This window comes from Onychomys torridus, chromosome 4, assembly GCF_903995425.1.
Source record: "Onychomys torridus chromosome 4, mOncTor1.1, whole genome shotgun sequence".
Classification (NCBI taxonomy): Eukaryota; Metazoa; Chordata; class Mammalia; order Rodentia; family Cricetidae; genus Onychomys; species Onychomys torridus.
The window spans coordinates 37,202,606-37,217,282 of NC_050446.1; the positions used below are offsets into that span (position 1 = coordinate 37,202,606).

At 37.2% G+C, this 14,677-nt stretch overlaps 2 protein-coding genes across 7 annotated transcripts in view; one reads left to right on the forward strand and one right to left on the reverse strand.

The window, feature by feature from the left end:
• Marchf7 (membrane associated ring-CH-type finger 7) overlaps positions 1-7,179 on the forward strand; it is a 44,518-nt gene extending 37,339 nt beyond the window's left edge. For 3 of the 5 annotated variants that reach the window (XM_036184420.1, XM_036184419.1, XM_036184418.1), the window contains 3 exons: positions 1,925-2,038; positions 3,443-3,491; positions 5,894-7,179. In XM_036184420.1, coding sequence (XP_036040313.1) covers positions 1,925-2,038; positions 3,443-3,491; positions 5,894-5,952 — 222 coding nt within the window. In that variant the 3' untranslated portion in view covers positions 5,953-7,179. Of the gene's footprint in view, positions 1-1,924; positions 2,039-3,442; positions 3,492-5,496; positions 5,522-5,893 lie in introns of all 5 variants that reach the window. The other 2 variants (XM_036184421.1, XM_036184422.1) reach the window with 2 other exon arrangements.
• A 2,057-nt stretch (positions 7,180-9,236) lies between these two features.
• The window catches only part of LOC118582574 (lymphocyte antigen 75), a 133,667-nt gene continuing 128,226 nt past the window's right edge, over positions 9,237-14,677 (reverse strand). For both annotated transcript variants that reach the window (XM_036185549.1, XM_036185548.1), the window contains 2 exons: positions 14,232-14,258; positions 9,237-9,715 (listed from right to left, as the gene is read on the reverse strand). In XM_036185549.1, the coding sequence (XP_036041442.1) occupies positions 9,516-9,715; positions 14,232-14,258 (227 nt within the window). In that variant the 3' untranslated portion in view covers positions 9,237-9,515. The remainder of the gene's footprint in view (positions 9,716-14,231; positions 14,259-14,677) is intronic.

Consider the following 14,677-nt stretch of genomic DNA (forward strand, 5'->3'; position numbering starts at 1 on the left):
GCATGTGCCGCCACCACCACTTGGCAATAAGGTTTTTTTTTTGTTTTGTTTTTTTTCCAGAGCTGAGGACCAAACCCAGGGCCTTGCGCTTGCTTGCTAGGCAAGCGCTCTACCACTGAGCTAAATCCCCAACTCCTTTGTTTTGTTTTTTAAAACCTGAGTTCTGTTCCCAGCATCTATGTTGGGTGGCTCACAACTCTGGCATCTGAGGACACTTAGACACACATCCATATACCCACATACAAATTTACATACATACACATAAAATAAATCTTTAAAAACATAATGTGAGAATAAGAGATACTATGGACTTGCTGGGCGGTAGTGGCGCCCACCTTTAATCCCAGCACTTGGGAGGCAAAGGCAGATGGATCTCCGTGAGTTTGGGGCCAGCCTGGGCTACCAAGTGAGTTCCAGGAAAGACGCAAAGCTATACAGAGAAACCCTGTCTCAAAAAACCAAAAAACAAACAAACAAAAACTATGGGCTTATAGCATATAGATATAATATATTGTTGTCTCTAGACTAAGAGAAGTCAGAAAGTTATTTTCTCTTGCTACCTTTAGATGTACATTGTCTTTTAAAATTAAGTCACATTTTTTTCACTAAAATTTTTTTTATTTAATAATATAAATGACCTGCATTCTTTTATAATAGAGAAGTGTTAGAAGATACTAATTATAGTCATTGTAAAGACATTGATAATGATAGTCTTGTCTTTGTCTTATTTTATATAAATCATGGGTTCTAGTGGTTAGAGTTATCCTGATTTTTAAGTGATTGGTTTAATATAACTTTATTCCCTTTTCTTTTGCAAGGTGATAACCATATAAATTTTGTTGTTGGATTGTTTTGTTTTGAGACAGGGTCTTATGACAGGGTCTTATAGCATATCTCTGGCTGGCTTGGAACTTGTTATATTAACCAGGCTAGCCTTAAACTCAGATCTACCTGTCTCTACTCCTCCCTCCCCACATATACCCCCAAGTGCTGGGATTAAAGATGGGTGCTACCATACCTGGTATAATCATGTAACGTAAAAAAATAATGATTTTTCCCAGATACATGATTTACTTTACTTTTCATCTAAAATAATGTCAAAATGATTAAACATTTAAAGATTTTATTTCAAATTTTTAATGATAAGTAGAATTTGGATGAACAGTTTCTAAAATTAATATTAGCATGCAGTTCTTAATTTCAGATGTGTTTATTATCTAAAGTAGGTAAAATTGACCTTTTCACTGTAAAAATTAAAGGGACAGATTAGGTTTTTAATCTCTGTTCCTAATTTGTGTTCAGAGCTGTGTTTATATTGGTACAACGCTAGTCTGGTATTCTCGGGACCCTGATTTCATTCACCAGGACCACCACAACAGCAAGAAGGAAAAAAGATAGAGGAGAAGGAGCATACTCACAACAGTTTGAAACTGTTTAGAATTTGAGTCTTCCATTCCCAGTGTGACCAAAAGAGCATGCTGATATCTGTCTGTGTTTGCTTTAAACTAACGGGATTTTTTTTTTTTTTTTTTTTTTTAAAGAAAGAAAAGAAATACTAGTATATCACATTTGGTATAAATTGTAGTGCACATTAAAGATTTAGGCTAAATGAAACTATTTTAAAGTAGACTGAGATAATTATTAGTTGTTTGTTAAAAGAAGTCTATTAGGAGCTTTATAGAAAACCAAAATCTTACCAAATGATTTAAAAAGTAAACTTGGATATAAATGATACAGGGAGCTAGACTGAGGAAAGGTAACAGCCGTGTAAGGCAGCCTTCTATTTGAGTAGTTGACTGACTGTAGACCTTTCTAGGAGCTGTGTCTGAATCATTTCCTTTAGCTTACCAGTCAGTAAACAGTGACTGTCAGTCACAATGCTAGTTTTCATGCTCTGTTTCTTTTCTTTGCTTCCCCATTTAAGGCTGAGTACGAGTTTATCAGCTCTGGTCTCTACTTAGTGGTCTTACTGCACTTGTGTGAACAAAGCTTTTCGGATATGATGGGAAACACAATTGAACCAAGCACTCGTGTCCGAGTAAGTGGCATTGGAATTGGGGAAAGAGGGAGGGAGTACGATACCACGAGAATTTGTCTTGGAAAGCCAATTGATCTATGTGTTCATATCCTAATTCCTTTGCGGGAGCCCGTTTAAATGTTTAACAATAAAAATAGTCTATATTTAGTGGAAAATGCTGTCTTCTACAACAAATACCCTAATTTTGTCATAGGTTATTTAGAGAAATGATTTTTCAGCTCTTGCAAGTGAAATATTTCAGGGAGAAGCAAGGTCAGAATTGTAAATGCCATGAAAAATTTTTAATTATTTTTAATATATGGAAAGAACGCACTTAGCGTTACATCTTAGAGTTCTAGAGTCCAAAAGAATATGGAAGACGAACAATTTGATGTTATCCCTTAGAGGGTTACCCTTGAACTAGTAATATTACCAGCTAAGGGAGGAACTAGTTGCTATAAATAATGTTTAATTTTAAACTAGCTTTTTGTGAGGTATTTGTAATTAATCAATGCCCTTTGTCTCAGTGAATCAGAATACACTTACACTCTGTTGCTTTTGTCATTTTGTATACCAGTGTCTTACTGCAACATTCTGAACACTTCCTATCTTGAAATGTGTTCATAATACAATAAGATATATGTCAAGTTAACCATTTTTATAACTTGTAAGTACATAATACTTAAGAGTTCATGTTAAGAGGTTTTCATCTTAAAATGATAAAAAGTATAATTCAAAATACATGTTGCTCCTAAGTTACTGTTGTGCTTCTTCATTACATAGATATTTAAGTGATCCAGTTAATAATTACTTGCACTAAGAATAAAGAAAACTTATGTGCCATAATTGTGAATGCTCTTAAGTTTTCTGTTAATTTTAAGTATTTCAGAAGTCATATGCCCCTCTCTGGAGTTAATGCCATAAAATGATTTGTAAAATGGTGTGTTAACTCTTGTGACTCAAGAAACCATATAAAGCATATAAGTAAGGCTTTTCTTTTAAAAAACATATTATTTGTAAGAATACTTGAGGCCATTCTTAATATTTTATTTTACAAGCACTGAGTAATATACAACTCTATAACTATCAAGTTTAGGCAGAACATTAGTTCTTTTGGGCCCAGATAACTTAAGTTCATAATTTTTCTTAAAAGTGTTAGGAAGACAGTATTATTGGATACAATTATTTATTATATCTGCTCCCAATTTCGCGATACTGGTCTCCCCATTATTAAAACTGACTATATAAGACATGTAACATAATACCCTTAATGTTATAATTTTTGTCGTTGGGGAAGAAAGACCTCTGTTTAAAGGATTAAAATGGTGTTTGGCTTTTTAAGTAGAAATAAATCTCCTGTAGTGATTCTCTTTAGATCCATTTGCAACATTTAAACTACTGTATTTCTTTCTGCATTGTTTCTAGTTTATTAACCTTGCAAGAACTCTTCAGGCACATATGGAAGATCTCGAAAGTAGGTGGAATCTCCCTTCCCCAGACTTGTTGAATTTACTTTTGCAAATTAAACCCACAGAACAAACCCTAAATGTGCTCTTTTCTGCCAAGTTGAGATTTGGTTATAGGTCTACTACTACTGCAGTTACTGACTTGGATACTATGGGTCAGACAGTAGACTCTAGTTTTTAAATGTATTCTTTAAGTTATTGTCTAATGTGTGGAAGGAGGTCATTTTAATCACTAATATTTTCAATAATCCACAAATTTTACTATTTGTGATTAAAGGAAAACATAAAATTAACTACTAAATCCTGTCTTGTTAAGGCATTTTATTTTTTAATACATGAAAAAATTTTGCCTATTATTCAGGTCATGAAAGGTTTTCTTTAGGCTTGTGTTTGGTTCTAAGAAAATAAGGAAGAGAGGCCTGAGCCTGTAACACAAGGGCTTTGTTTATTCTTTGTTTACTTGCAAACAATTCTTTGTGGACCTTCAATACACAGACAGCTCAGAGTTCTTAGGGTCATTTTGTCCTAGGCGAAGACACCTCATCCCAGATTTTACAGGCACTTCCTCAACCTGCTGTCTTGTAATGTATTGTAACACATCTGTGGTGCTGCATCCCAGCAGGGACACAGCTGCCTTTAGAACACCCGGGAGATTAACCCATCTGATCCCTAGTTTACTCTGCACCCACAGCAACAGCTTTCCATCCCAGGACAGTCTCCAGTGTTGAAATGTGCATTTTCATGTCAATATGTACTCACACCTTCCGAATACCTGTTACCTAGAAAATGTGTAAGATTATTACCTTTAGAGGAAGTCTGGCATCCTTTGAAGATTGTGTCAGAAGGATTCAGTCCTCATTAAAACCTTTTACTTCCTTAAATATTCTAATACCTAGCCTTTAGAAAAGTTGTTACGCCTGTACTAATTTTAGTTTTTAACAGGATTTGAGACAGAATTGGGTAGCACATTTTCAGGTTTTTTATTGGTATATGTGAGAGTAAAGGAGCCAGTTTTACAACTATTTACTATTTACTATTCACTGTGATTTTTTTTTCTTTATAATACTCATAAAAATAGCTCATTGGCAAATACAAAGGTTCAGCTTTTGTTTCTGAAAATTATAATTTATGTTTAGGTTATAGTTATTGGTTTCAGGATTTCAGAGAAATCTCCAAGATTTCTCACTTTTAAAAAAATATTTTCATTTAAAACGTAATTTCCTAAAAATAGCATGGTCTTTTCCCTATATGCAAGAGAAATAAAGCTAGAAGTAAAATGTAGACAATTTCAGTTGACAGTGGAAGACAGCAGTGCCTCAGATGTCAGAGTACTGCTACATTCTGAAAACTGGCTGAGTTGTATTTTCCTGTGATCAGTCACTAGAGAACAGGACAGTCATGGTTTCGAAACACTATTCAGTGTGATAGAACATAGAACTTCACAACAGGTTTATGTCCGTTAGGAGCCTCGGTAGCACTTATTTCAAGTAGATTTTATCCATAAATGTTAACTTTTTTCTGGGTCTTTGTCTGGGTTGATCCAGTATCCATTAAGCTTTTCTGCTCTTGATAGTAGTAAAGAGTTTAGTTAGATGTTTATTTTAAAGAACTTAAAATTTCCCTAACGTATAAAGCAGATTATGTAATAAATGGCTTCTTATTACCTTGGCTATCTCAAAGACATTCCAGAATGCTTTATATTAAATCTTGCGTCACTAATGGCCATTAAATAAATTGAGGTCAGAATATTATAAAGATGATGTTTCTGAGAGTTTGGAGACATGGGGATAATTTCAGCAGCAGATTTTTTTGTTGTTACTGGTTTTGTTTTGTTTTTCTGAAGCCAATTAAAAATTTTAAGTTAGGCTGTGTCTATATAAAGCTTTACTTCTGCAATAGAGCTTTTCTTTGGCATTGTATAGACATAGCTATGATGTAACTTGCAAGAACATCCATAACCTATTATTCTATGTACATTTTTTTTCATTCTCATCGGATGCATCAAACATGCAGCGGTAATAAGCCAGATTCTACTCAGGTGTGTGAGAGCACTTGCCTTAAATTCACTTTTCCTCTGGTGTATGTTTATATACATATCATTAGCTACTATGAACACAAACTGGTCTCAGAAACATTTTTAAAAGATGCTCTTAAACCACATTTTTTAAGCATTTTCATTATATGGAAATTATATAGCATCACAAAGATGTGGGGGTGGGGACATTGTGAATGGGCATCACCCACAATCAAACCACCCTAACACTATCATGATAACTTACCATTTTGACCAAACAGTATACTAAATTGGGATTTTTGTTTTTACAAGTCATTGCTGTTCTGGTTTCATATTTTACAAGTCACATTCCTGTCCTCTTAAATCATTCCTGATCATCCTGTTTTCTCTCAACAGCTTCAGAGGATGAGTCTGAAGAAGATGGAGACCATAACAGAGCATTTGATATTGCCTAACTTCATTTAAGACAAATGGATGATCCGTGAACATGTTTATTAAAACTGGCAATTAAGTATGAATCATTTTGTGGGGAAATGCCTATTAGATATATTGACTATATATAAAATGAATATATATACGTACATGTATAAATGTAAATATATATTCATTCTCAAGTGTTGCTGAATTGAATTTCTTCAGCTGGACCTTTGAATACTGGCCAGCAAATCTCATGTTTATAATACATAATCAAAAGCATTTTTTTTCTTTTAGGTGAGTGGGAAAGCATTACCCTTCCTTATTTTAAATATCTAAGCAATGCTCATCTACTTTTTTCTGTGTTACGATTACTGTAGTCATATTTATGGAAAAAAATGTTTGTGTATTAGTCTCTTGCTAGTGAAAAAAAGTCAGATAAAATGTACTTTTGAAATAAAATGCCAATGGCACCTAATTAGTTTTCCTTTTTAAATGCCTTAAGTTCCAGCCACATTTTGATAATCATTTACTTCCAGTGTTTAAAAAAATTTTTAAGAGAACCGGGAGATTTGAAGAACATAATTATATTAGGGTTCCAAATTTAATTTGAATTCTAAATTCACTTAGCAATAAAACCTAATTTTTAAGAAAAAAGTATGTAAAAGATATAGAAATGATGGATAATTTTTGTATTGATTTGAAAAAATGCAGATTATATTTGATAGGCCATGGTATGTAGGTATTCCTTTCAGGAATATTACAGCTGTAAATTATATCAGAATTGCCAGTTGTGATGTTTGGTTAGCCGTGATTGAAGTCTCAAGGTGATAGACGGTGAAAGCCGCATTCACAGTTGCAAACGCCGGCCCAGTCTTTTCAGTGTTGTCACCTTTTCTAGAGAAGTGCAGTAGAGAGAACCTGGGGCCTGGCCATTTGCAGTTCCCAGCATTCATCTGATGATGTTCATATTTTTCACCACCTTTGCAAAACAGATGAATGACTTATTCACCAGGAATGAGTTTGCACTAAAGTCATGAGTTGTGTAAATTTTCCTAACAGTTTCCACTGTCAACACCCTTAGGATTTACATTTACACTTTCAGGTCGTTTTCAGAATAGTCCAATGTTGTGGCAACAAACAACTTTTTCAAAATCTCAATAGAAACCATGTAATTTCTCAAATGTGAATGAACAGTTTGCCTACACTTAGTTTGTTGGTATTAATGTAAAACCTTGGCTTGAAATAAAGTGATGCTGATTGATTTATTTTGGTTTGAACTTTTTCCTTTAAAACTGGTCTCAAATGAAGAATTTCAACCCCCTTAAAAAGAATTTAATTAAAATTTCAACTCTTGCCGGGCAGTGGTGGTGCACACCTTTAATCCCAGCACTCAGGACGCAGAGCCAGGAGGATCTCTAAGTTTGAGGCCAGCCTGGTCTGTAGAGTGATATCCAGGACAGGCACCAAAACTACACAGAGAAACCTTGTCTCGGGGGAAAAAATTTTTTTTTTCAACTCTTATTTCATACAATGATTTTCAACTATATTTCCTCAACTTTTTTATTTTCTGTGTATGAGTGTTTTGCCTGTGTATATGACTCTGCTCTGTGTCCATGTAGTATCTTTGGAGGCTAGAGAAGGCTTTGGATCGCCTACTGTAGTTAGACTCAGTTGTAGGCTGCCATGTAAATGTCCATAACGGAACCCAGGTCCTCTACGAGAATAGCAAATATTCTTAACCCTGAGCCATTTCTGCCAACCCCCAAACATTATCTGTGCAGTGTCTTATGTAAGAACACCTTTTTTGTTTGTTTTTTGAGACAGGGTTTCTGTGTAATATCCCTGGCTGTCCTGGAACTTGCTCTGTAGACCAGGCTGGCCTTAACTCACAGAGATCCACCTGCCTCTGCCTTGGAGTGTTGGGATTAAAGGTGTGTACCAACATTCTGGGATAAAAACGACAAAATTTTTTAAAACATTTATTTATTATGTATACAGAAGAGGGGGCCAGATCTCATTACAGATGGTTGTGAGCCACCATGTGGTTGCTGGGAATAGGAACTCAGGACCTCTGGAAGAGCAGTCGGTGCCCTTAACCTCAGAGCCATCTCTTCAGCCCAAAACCACAAATTTTAAGAATATTAATGTAAATATTTTCTGTCCTTAGGACCTGAATTTGAAATATTAAATACTTTTATAAAATTCATTATGAGAATGACTTCTTAACCCAAAAATTGCTCATTTGAAAATGGTATTTACATGGTAAATGTTCTAGAATTCATTCGTATATAATTTGTTATTAACTATTGATTGAAAAGTACTAAATTGTGTTCCCCAGAACTGGGATTAAAGATGTGTACCACCATTATCTGGCTGTGTTTCAGTGTGGCCTTGAACTCACAGAGATCCAGAGGAATCCTGCCTCTTGAGTGATAGGATTAAGGATGTGTATTGGTGAAATTATTAAGGCCACTCCACGTAGTTAAAAGGGAGGTTTATTTTGTGGGGTAACTTACAAATGAAGGGGTAGGTTGCAGGGTCTGGCAAAGGTATGGCGCAGTCTGGCGGTGTTCTCTGGAGAACTCTGCTCGGTCTGCCTCCAGCGTCCAGGGTCCTAGAACCAAGAGCGAGACCTCCTCCCGATCCTTGGTCTTCCGCTTCCTCCTCCGCCCTGCCTTGTGGGCGTGACCATTACCGAAGCCTCAATGGGGGTTGGAACTTCCAGGCCAATGCTGGGATGGCTATCCACTACAGATGTGTGCTACCACTGTCTGGCTCTGTTCTTGAACTCACAGAGATCCAGAGCGATCTCTGCCTCCTGAGTGATAGGGTGTGTGCCACCACTGTCAAACCTCTGTCTAATCTAGTGGCTGGCTGTGTCCTCTGATCCCCAGTTAAGTTTGTTAGGGTACACAATATATCACCACAATCTACCTTGTGTAGGAAAAGATAAGAGTGGTCTGGAGACACTCTGCTCAAGGGACACACAGGTTAACCCAGCTGGCTACCATCTACATGACTCTTAGCTCTTTGAAAGAATCTGTAACATAATTATTTGATTGTAATTAAATACTACTTGTCGCAAATCCTCTATACAAGGAGTGAAATGATGAACAAGTGTGGAGTAGGAGTATCAAGTCTGTAAAACGTCTTCGTCTTTAATGGAGACAGCCACAGCCAGCCCTAGTCTCAGTGGTGAGCCAGCTATAGAAGGACAGCTCTGTCTAGCTTGTTCCTGGTGTTCCTAAGAAGGAGTAGAGTTGTTACAGGAAACTTCACTGGAACTAAACAGAAGAAGCAATAAAGAAGACCTGGCAGTGAGTGGCATTTTAGCAGCTTTATTGTACATGGAGTTTTCATTTACTCAAATGAAAATTACTTAAGAAAACTTCAAATTTGATCTACAGTTACTCCTTTCTAAAATCTGCTGTTTTTTTTAAATGAACCAAAAAGTTAATATTTTGTTGTCATAGTGAGTACACAAAAATATTATGAGAATAAGGAATACCATAAAAGCTTCAGTTTTCTGTGACAACTTTTGTATTAAAACCTTGCACAGGAAATTATTGTTGTCAGGGTAGTTGATATATCAAAGTCTTACTTAGTCCAGCTGAACAGCATATTCATCATCATCGGCAACTACCAAAGTACAGCCGTCATCATAAGGTGATTGTGGTGCAGTTGAGAAAAAGAGGAAGCCGGAGCAAGCATTTCTTTTATAGAGGAACCAAATGATTGCTCCCAAAACTGTCAGAATTACTGTGCTAGCAATCACCAGAGTTGTTATTAAGATGTGGTTATCTGGGGGGAAAAAGACAGAATACAGGCAGTCAGTGTACAGGTTGGAAGTATTGCATTTGGAGCAGTTAGTTCATCATATAATTGTTTATATGTAGAATTTCCCAACTGATGAGAAAAAGTTATACATTCTTTACTAGACACTGGTCCTTCTGGGTAGGCAGAATGGTTCAGTAAGTAAAGATTCTTTGTTTTTGTTTTTTTGTTTTTCGAGACAGGGTTTCTCTGTAGCTTTGCGCCTTTTCTGGAGCTCACTTGGTAGCCCAGGCTGGCCTTGAACTCACAGAGATCCACCTGGCTCTGCCTCCCGAGTGCTGGGATTAAAGGCGTGCGCCACCACCGCCCGGCTGTGAGTAAAGATTCTTGCTGCCAAGACTGATAACCTGAGTTTGCTCCCTAGGCCCACAAGGTGGAGAGAGAACTGACCTCTAAAAGCTGTCCTCTGCCCTCCGTGTGCATGTCATGATGCACACTTGTGTGTATACACAGTAAAAATTAATGAAATAATTTTTAAAATTAGCGTTTGTGGGAAAACTAGCCATACTTGAAATTTCAATTAAAACATTGCAGTTCTATGTTCTACTGAGTATCGTTGTCTATGGTCTTGCTTATGTCTCTTTTCTCTTTCTGAACTAAGATTTTGGAATTTATACCTATTGTTCTCTTGAGGATCTGGTGGGGTCTGATGGTCCATCTGGCTTTGATAGCTATAATTTGCTTCACAGGAATAGCACTAAGAGCTATCGTACCTTGCATTTTGTTTCTCTTCAAGTAGCACTTTATTTGTGGATTCCCTGCTTTACAAATGTGTGCAACCGCCAGGCGGTGTGGTGGCGCACACCTTTAATCCCAGCACTCAGGAGGCAGAGTCAGGTGGATCTCTGTGAGTTCGAGGCCAGCCTCTAGTCTACAGAGTGAGATCCAGGACAGGCACCAAAACTACACAGAGAAACCCTGTCTCGAAAAACCAAACAGAAAAAAGGAAAGTATGCAACCTTGCAGTTCTGTGTGTGTGTGTGTGTGTGTGTGTGTGTGTGTGTGTGTGTGTGTGTGTGTGTGTTGTTTTCCGGAGCTGAGGACTGAACCCAGGGCCTTGCACTTGTTAGGCAAACACTCTACCACTGAGCTAAATCCCCAACCCAACCTTTCAGTTCTTGCCTATTCAAAACTCTTAGGATCTTTCTGTAAGAATGTTGCTTAACAAGTTTAGGAATTGGGATGGTAGATGTATTATATGCAATAAAGGATTCAAAATTATTCAGAACTTCATTGCAGATGGATTTTTACTTAACTATACTAAATATTTTCAACTGTTGCTTTTTACAGTGGGACTTAAAAGAGCTAGAGATGAGTGGGATAAATTTGACCAAGTGTCTTATTAAGGCAGGGAAAACAGTATTATAAAAGCATTAAGGTCATCCTCAGTTACAGAGTTTGAGGTCAATTTGTATCTTAAAAAAAACAAACCTAAAACCAAGACTTCTGGACTATTAGTTCAAATGATAATTTTTATAGTTATATTAAGTGTCATAGAGTTCTAAAATGGTTTGCCCTTTTGAATTTACCCAAGTGGACAGACACACTTAGTGTTGATGATGTGCAGTCACATAATCAGTAGGATATGCTTCAGTGATTACATGCTTACAGAAATTCAAGTTTAGAAAAACAGTAAATTATAGGCGGAAAGAACAGCGTGGTAGTTTAGGATTGTTTACAGATACATAATCACAGACTTAACAAACTTGAAAGACCTTTTAAGTATGGGACAGCAGCTAAGATGGATGGGAGACAGTGTGTATCTACACATTCTGCAGGGGCATGTTAATGAGTTGCAAGGCTTCTTGTTGACTAGCTGGTACTCCATACAAAAGTCACAACATCATTGCGGCCAAAACTACAGTCCATCATTTAAAAGTATTACATTTCAAATTATGTATTGCTTACTGTGCATAATTCATTCTGGGCATGATTTAAGCAAGTTATCCAAATCCATTTTATAAGCAATATCAAAAGCGCCAAACTTTTTTTGTAATCACTAGGATAGCCTGTAGCATGAATCTTAAAAGTTCTTATTAAATAAAACAACCCTGAGCCAGTTATTGGGGTGAATGCTGGAAGATCAGAGAAGCAGAACAAGCCACAGCTACCTCACCTCGCCAGTTCCTCAGCTGATCCTGTTTCCTCAGACTGGAAGATTCTGAGTCCTCATCCAAATGAATCTCAACTGAACTGCTTCTAGAAAGCCTAAATGCTTAATTAGCCTAGTTCCTGGTTTTCACAACTTATATACCTTTCTGCTTTGTGCCCTCACTTCCTAGGATTAAAGGCGTGAGTCGCCATGCCTGGCTGTTTCTAGTGTGGCCTTGAACTCACAGATCCAGAGGGATTTTTGTCTCTGGAATGCTAGGATTAAAGGCGTGAGTGCCACCATTTTCTAGCCTCTGTATCTAGTGGCTGTTCTGTTCTCTGACCCCAGATAAGTTTATTAGGGTGCACAGTATTTGGAGGAACACAATATCACCACAGTAGCCTTTCTCCTGTGTAGTATACCTAATCCTTTGTGCTCTAGCTGTCCTGGTGCATCTATAGTAAACTTAGATGTATCCCCAAGAAGGCTAACTCCCATGTGCTTACCACACCAAGTACATCCCTCTATAGCCCTCACTCTCTTTACAACATTCTCAAGGCCTTCCATCTTCCTTTGTGTAGAGAACTCCTTGTTCATTAAAATTGCTGCTACAATTCTGTTTTCTTGCTTCAACTCAGTGTTCAAGTCAGTGTTCCTGTTACTGACTTCTGACAAAGCCTGTGAATGCATCCGGCAGTTTTCCTTCAAATCTTTCTGCTTTGCTTCAGCCTTACAATTGAGGCCTAATCTGGCCATCTACTTAAACTTTCCTGGGACTCTAAACCAAATGTGCACTAATCTAAACCTGCCCACTGTTCTTTGCCTGGTTTTGAGATCCATGATCGACCTGTCTGCTCTTGTTTTTCCACAGATTTCAATATAACCTTTTTTTTTTTTTTTTTTTTGACAATGTCTTCACAGCTATAAAGCCTTAGTTTACGAAATCTGAAAAATACCGAAGTTACACACACACATACACACACTTTTTTTGGAGCTGAGGATTGAACCCAGGGCCTTGCGCTTGCTAGGCAAGCACTCTACCACTGTGCTAAATCCCCAACCTCAAAAAGCTGAAGTTGATGGGGTGCATGAATAAAGAATTTTTTCTTAATTGTTTAAGTGGGAAGAGCTACCTTTAACCTTGATCTTTTGAGGTAGGAAGATCCACCTTTAATCTGGTAGCAGCCAATATAAAAGATGTAAAAGAAGGCGGCTTTTGCTCTTTGTTTGCCTTCATTCTTGCTGGCTGGTTTATTCCTTCAATGGCAATAGTGCCTACTTCTTTGGGATTCCAGTATATACTAAGGACCAGCCGAGACATCCAGCCTTGTGGATGGACAACTACTGGATTCCTGTACTTGGCATTGGTAGCCAGCCATTATCGGACTAGCTGGACCACATCTTTTTTTAAGTCGCACTAATAATACACGATCTGAAAAAGTACTGTGCTGCTATTCCACTGCTCATCCCAATGCCCGTTCATGTTGTCTTCATGTTTCCGAATACCATGCTTAAGCTGCTTTTGTTTTACAAGTTTATAGTAAAAACCTAAGTGTAGTTCCTTATCACTAAATGGAGTCAAGTTGGCTGGCACCACCATCCATCTATAGACATGAGGCTCAAACTCAACTTCTCCCTAGCTCTGATGTCATAATAAAAATACATATATTATCATTCCAGATTTGTCTGTGAAGTTAACTATTCTGGGCACCTATGTAAGTGAAGTCACTAAGGAGGACACACCTGCCTTTTAGTGATCGATTTGCATCAATCTGTTCTCCAGATTTGTGTGTTCTGTAGCATATGTTATAATTTAATTGCTTTTGTTGTTGAATAGTAGTTGGTATTTATTACACTTCACTCATCCATCTCTTGGTGCACACTTTACTTCCATCTTTGGACACTTACACAGGGTATTGTGAATACAGGTGTGTGGAGTTTCAGTACTGTATGTATGTCTGTGTCCCATGCACATGCCTTATGCCCACGGAGGCCAGAGGACAGTATCAAATCCCCTGGAACTGGAGTTATAGATAGATGGTTGTGAATCATCACTGGTGCCTGGGTCCTCTGGAAGAGCAGCCAGTGCCCTTAGCCACAGAACCATTTCTCCAGCCCCTAATGCAATGCCTTACTTAGACCTTTCTATATTCTGATAAAAGTTCTTTATGTTACATAAATTTTGTTTGTTTACTTTTTGTTTTTCAAGACAGGCTCTCTTGGAACTCACTCTGTAGACCAGGCTGGCCTCAAACTCACAGAGATCTACCTACCTTTGCCTTTCGAGTGCTGTAATTATATGCCAACATATTTTTAAATGGGTCTACAGTAATATCTTAACATACCAGAATTTAAATGTATAGGAAATTTTAAGATCAGAATGTTACTTACCTGATAAATATTTCTTGTCATATGGGACTAAAATGCAAAAGAAAATTAAAATTAAAAAATTTAAGGATGCCTTATAAGATTTTATATACAGTTGTTTAAAATGGATACTCTGTGAGGTTAGTATACTTTACTGCTTCATCAAGTATCTAAACTGTTTTGGATTTAGTTTGTTTTTGTTGTTTTGAAACAAGGTGTTTCTTGTGTCTTACTGGCTGTTCTGGAACTCACTCTGTACACAAGGCTGGCCTCAAACTCGGAGAACCACCTGCCTCTGCCTCCTGAACGCTGGGATTAAACGTGTGTGCCAACCACTGGCCAGCATCAGACTTAGTTTTTAAAAATCAGGTATCCAGGCCTAACAGCATGCACTCACTTGGTTGCTGGAAAAAGAATAAAGGAGCTTCATAAAAAATAATAGTAGATGAGAGAAATAAAATGATTCTGGT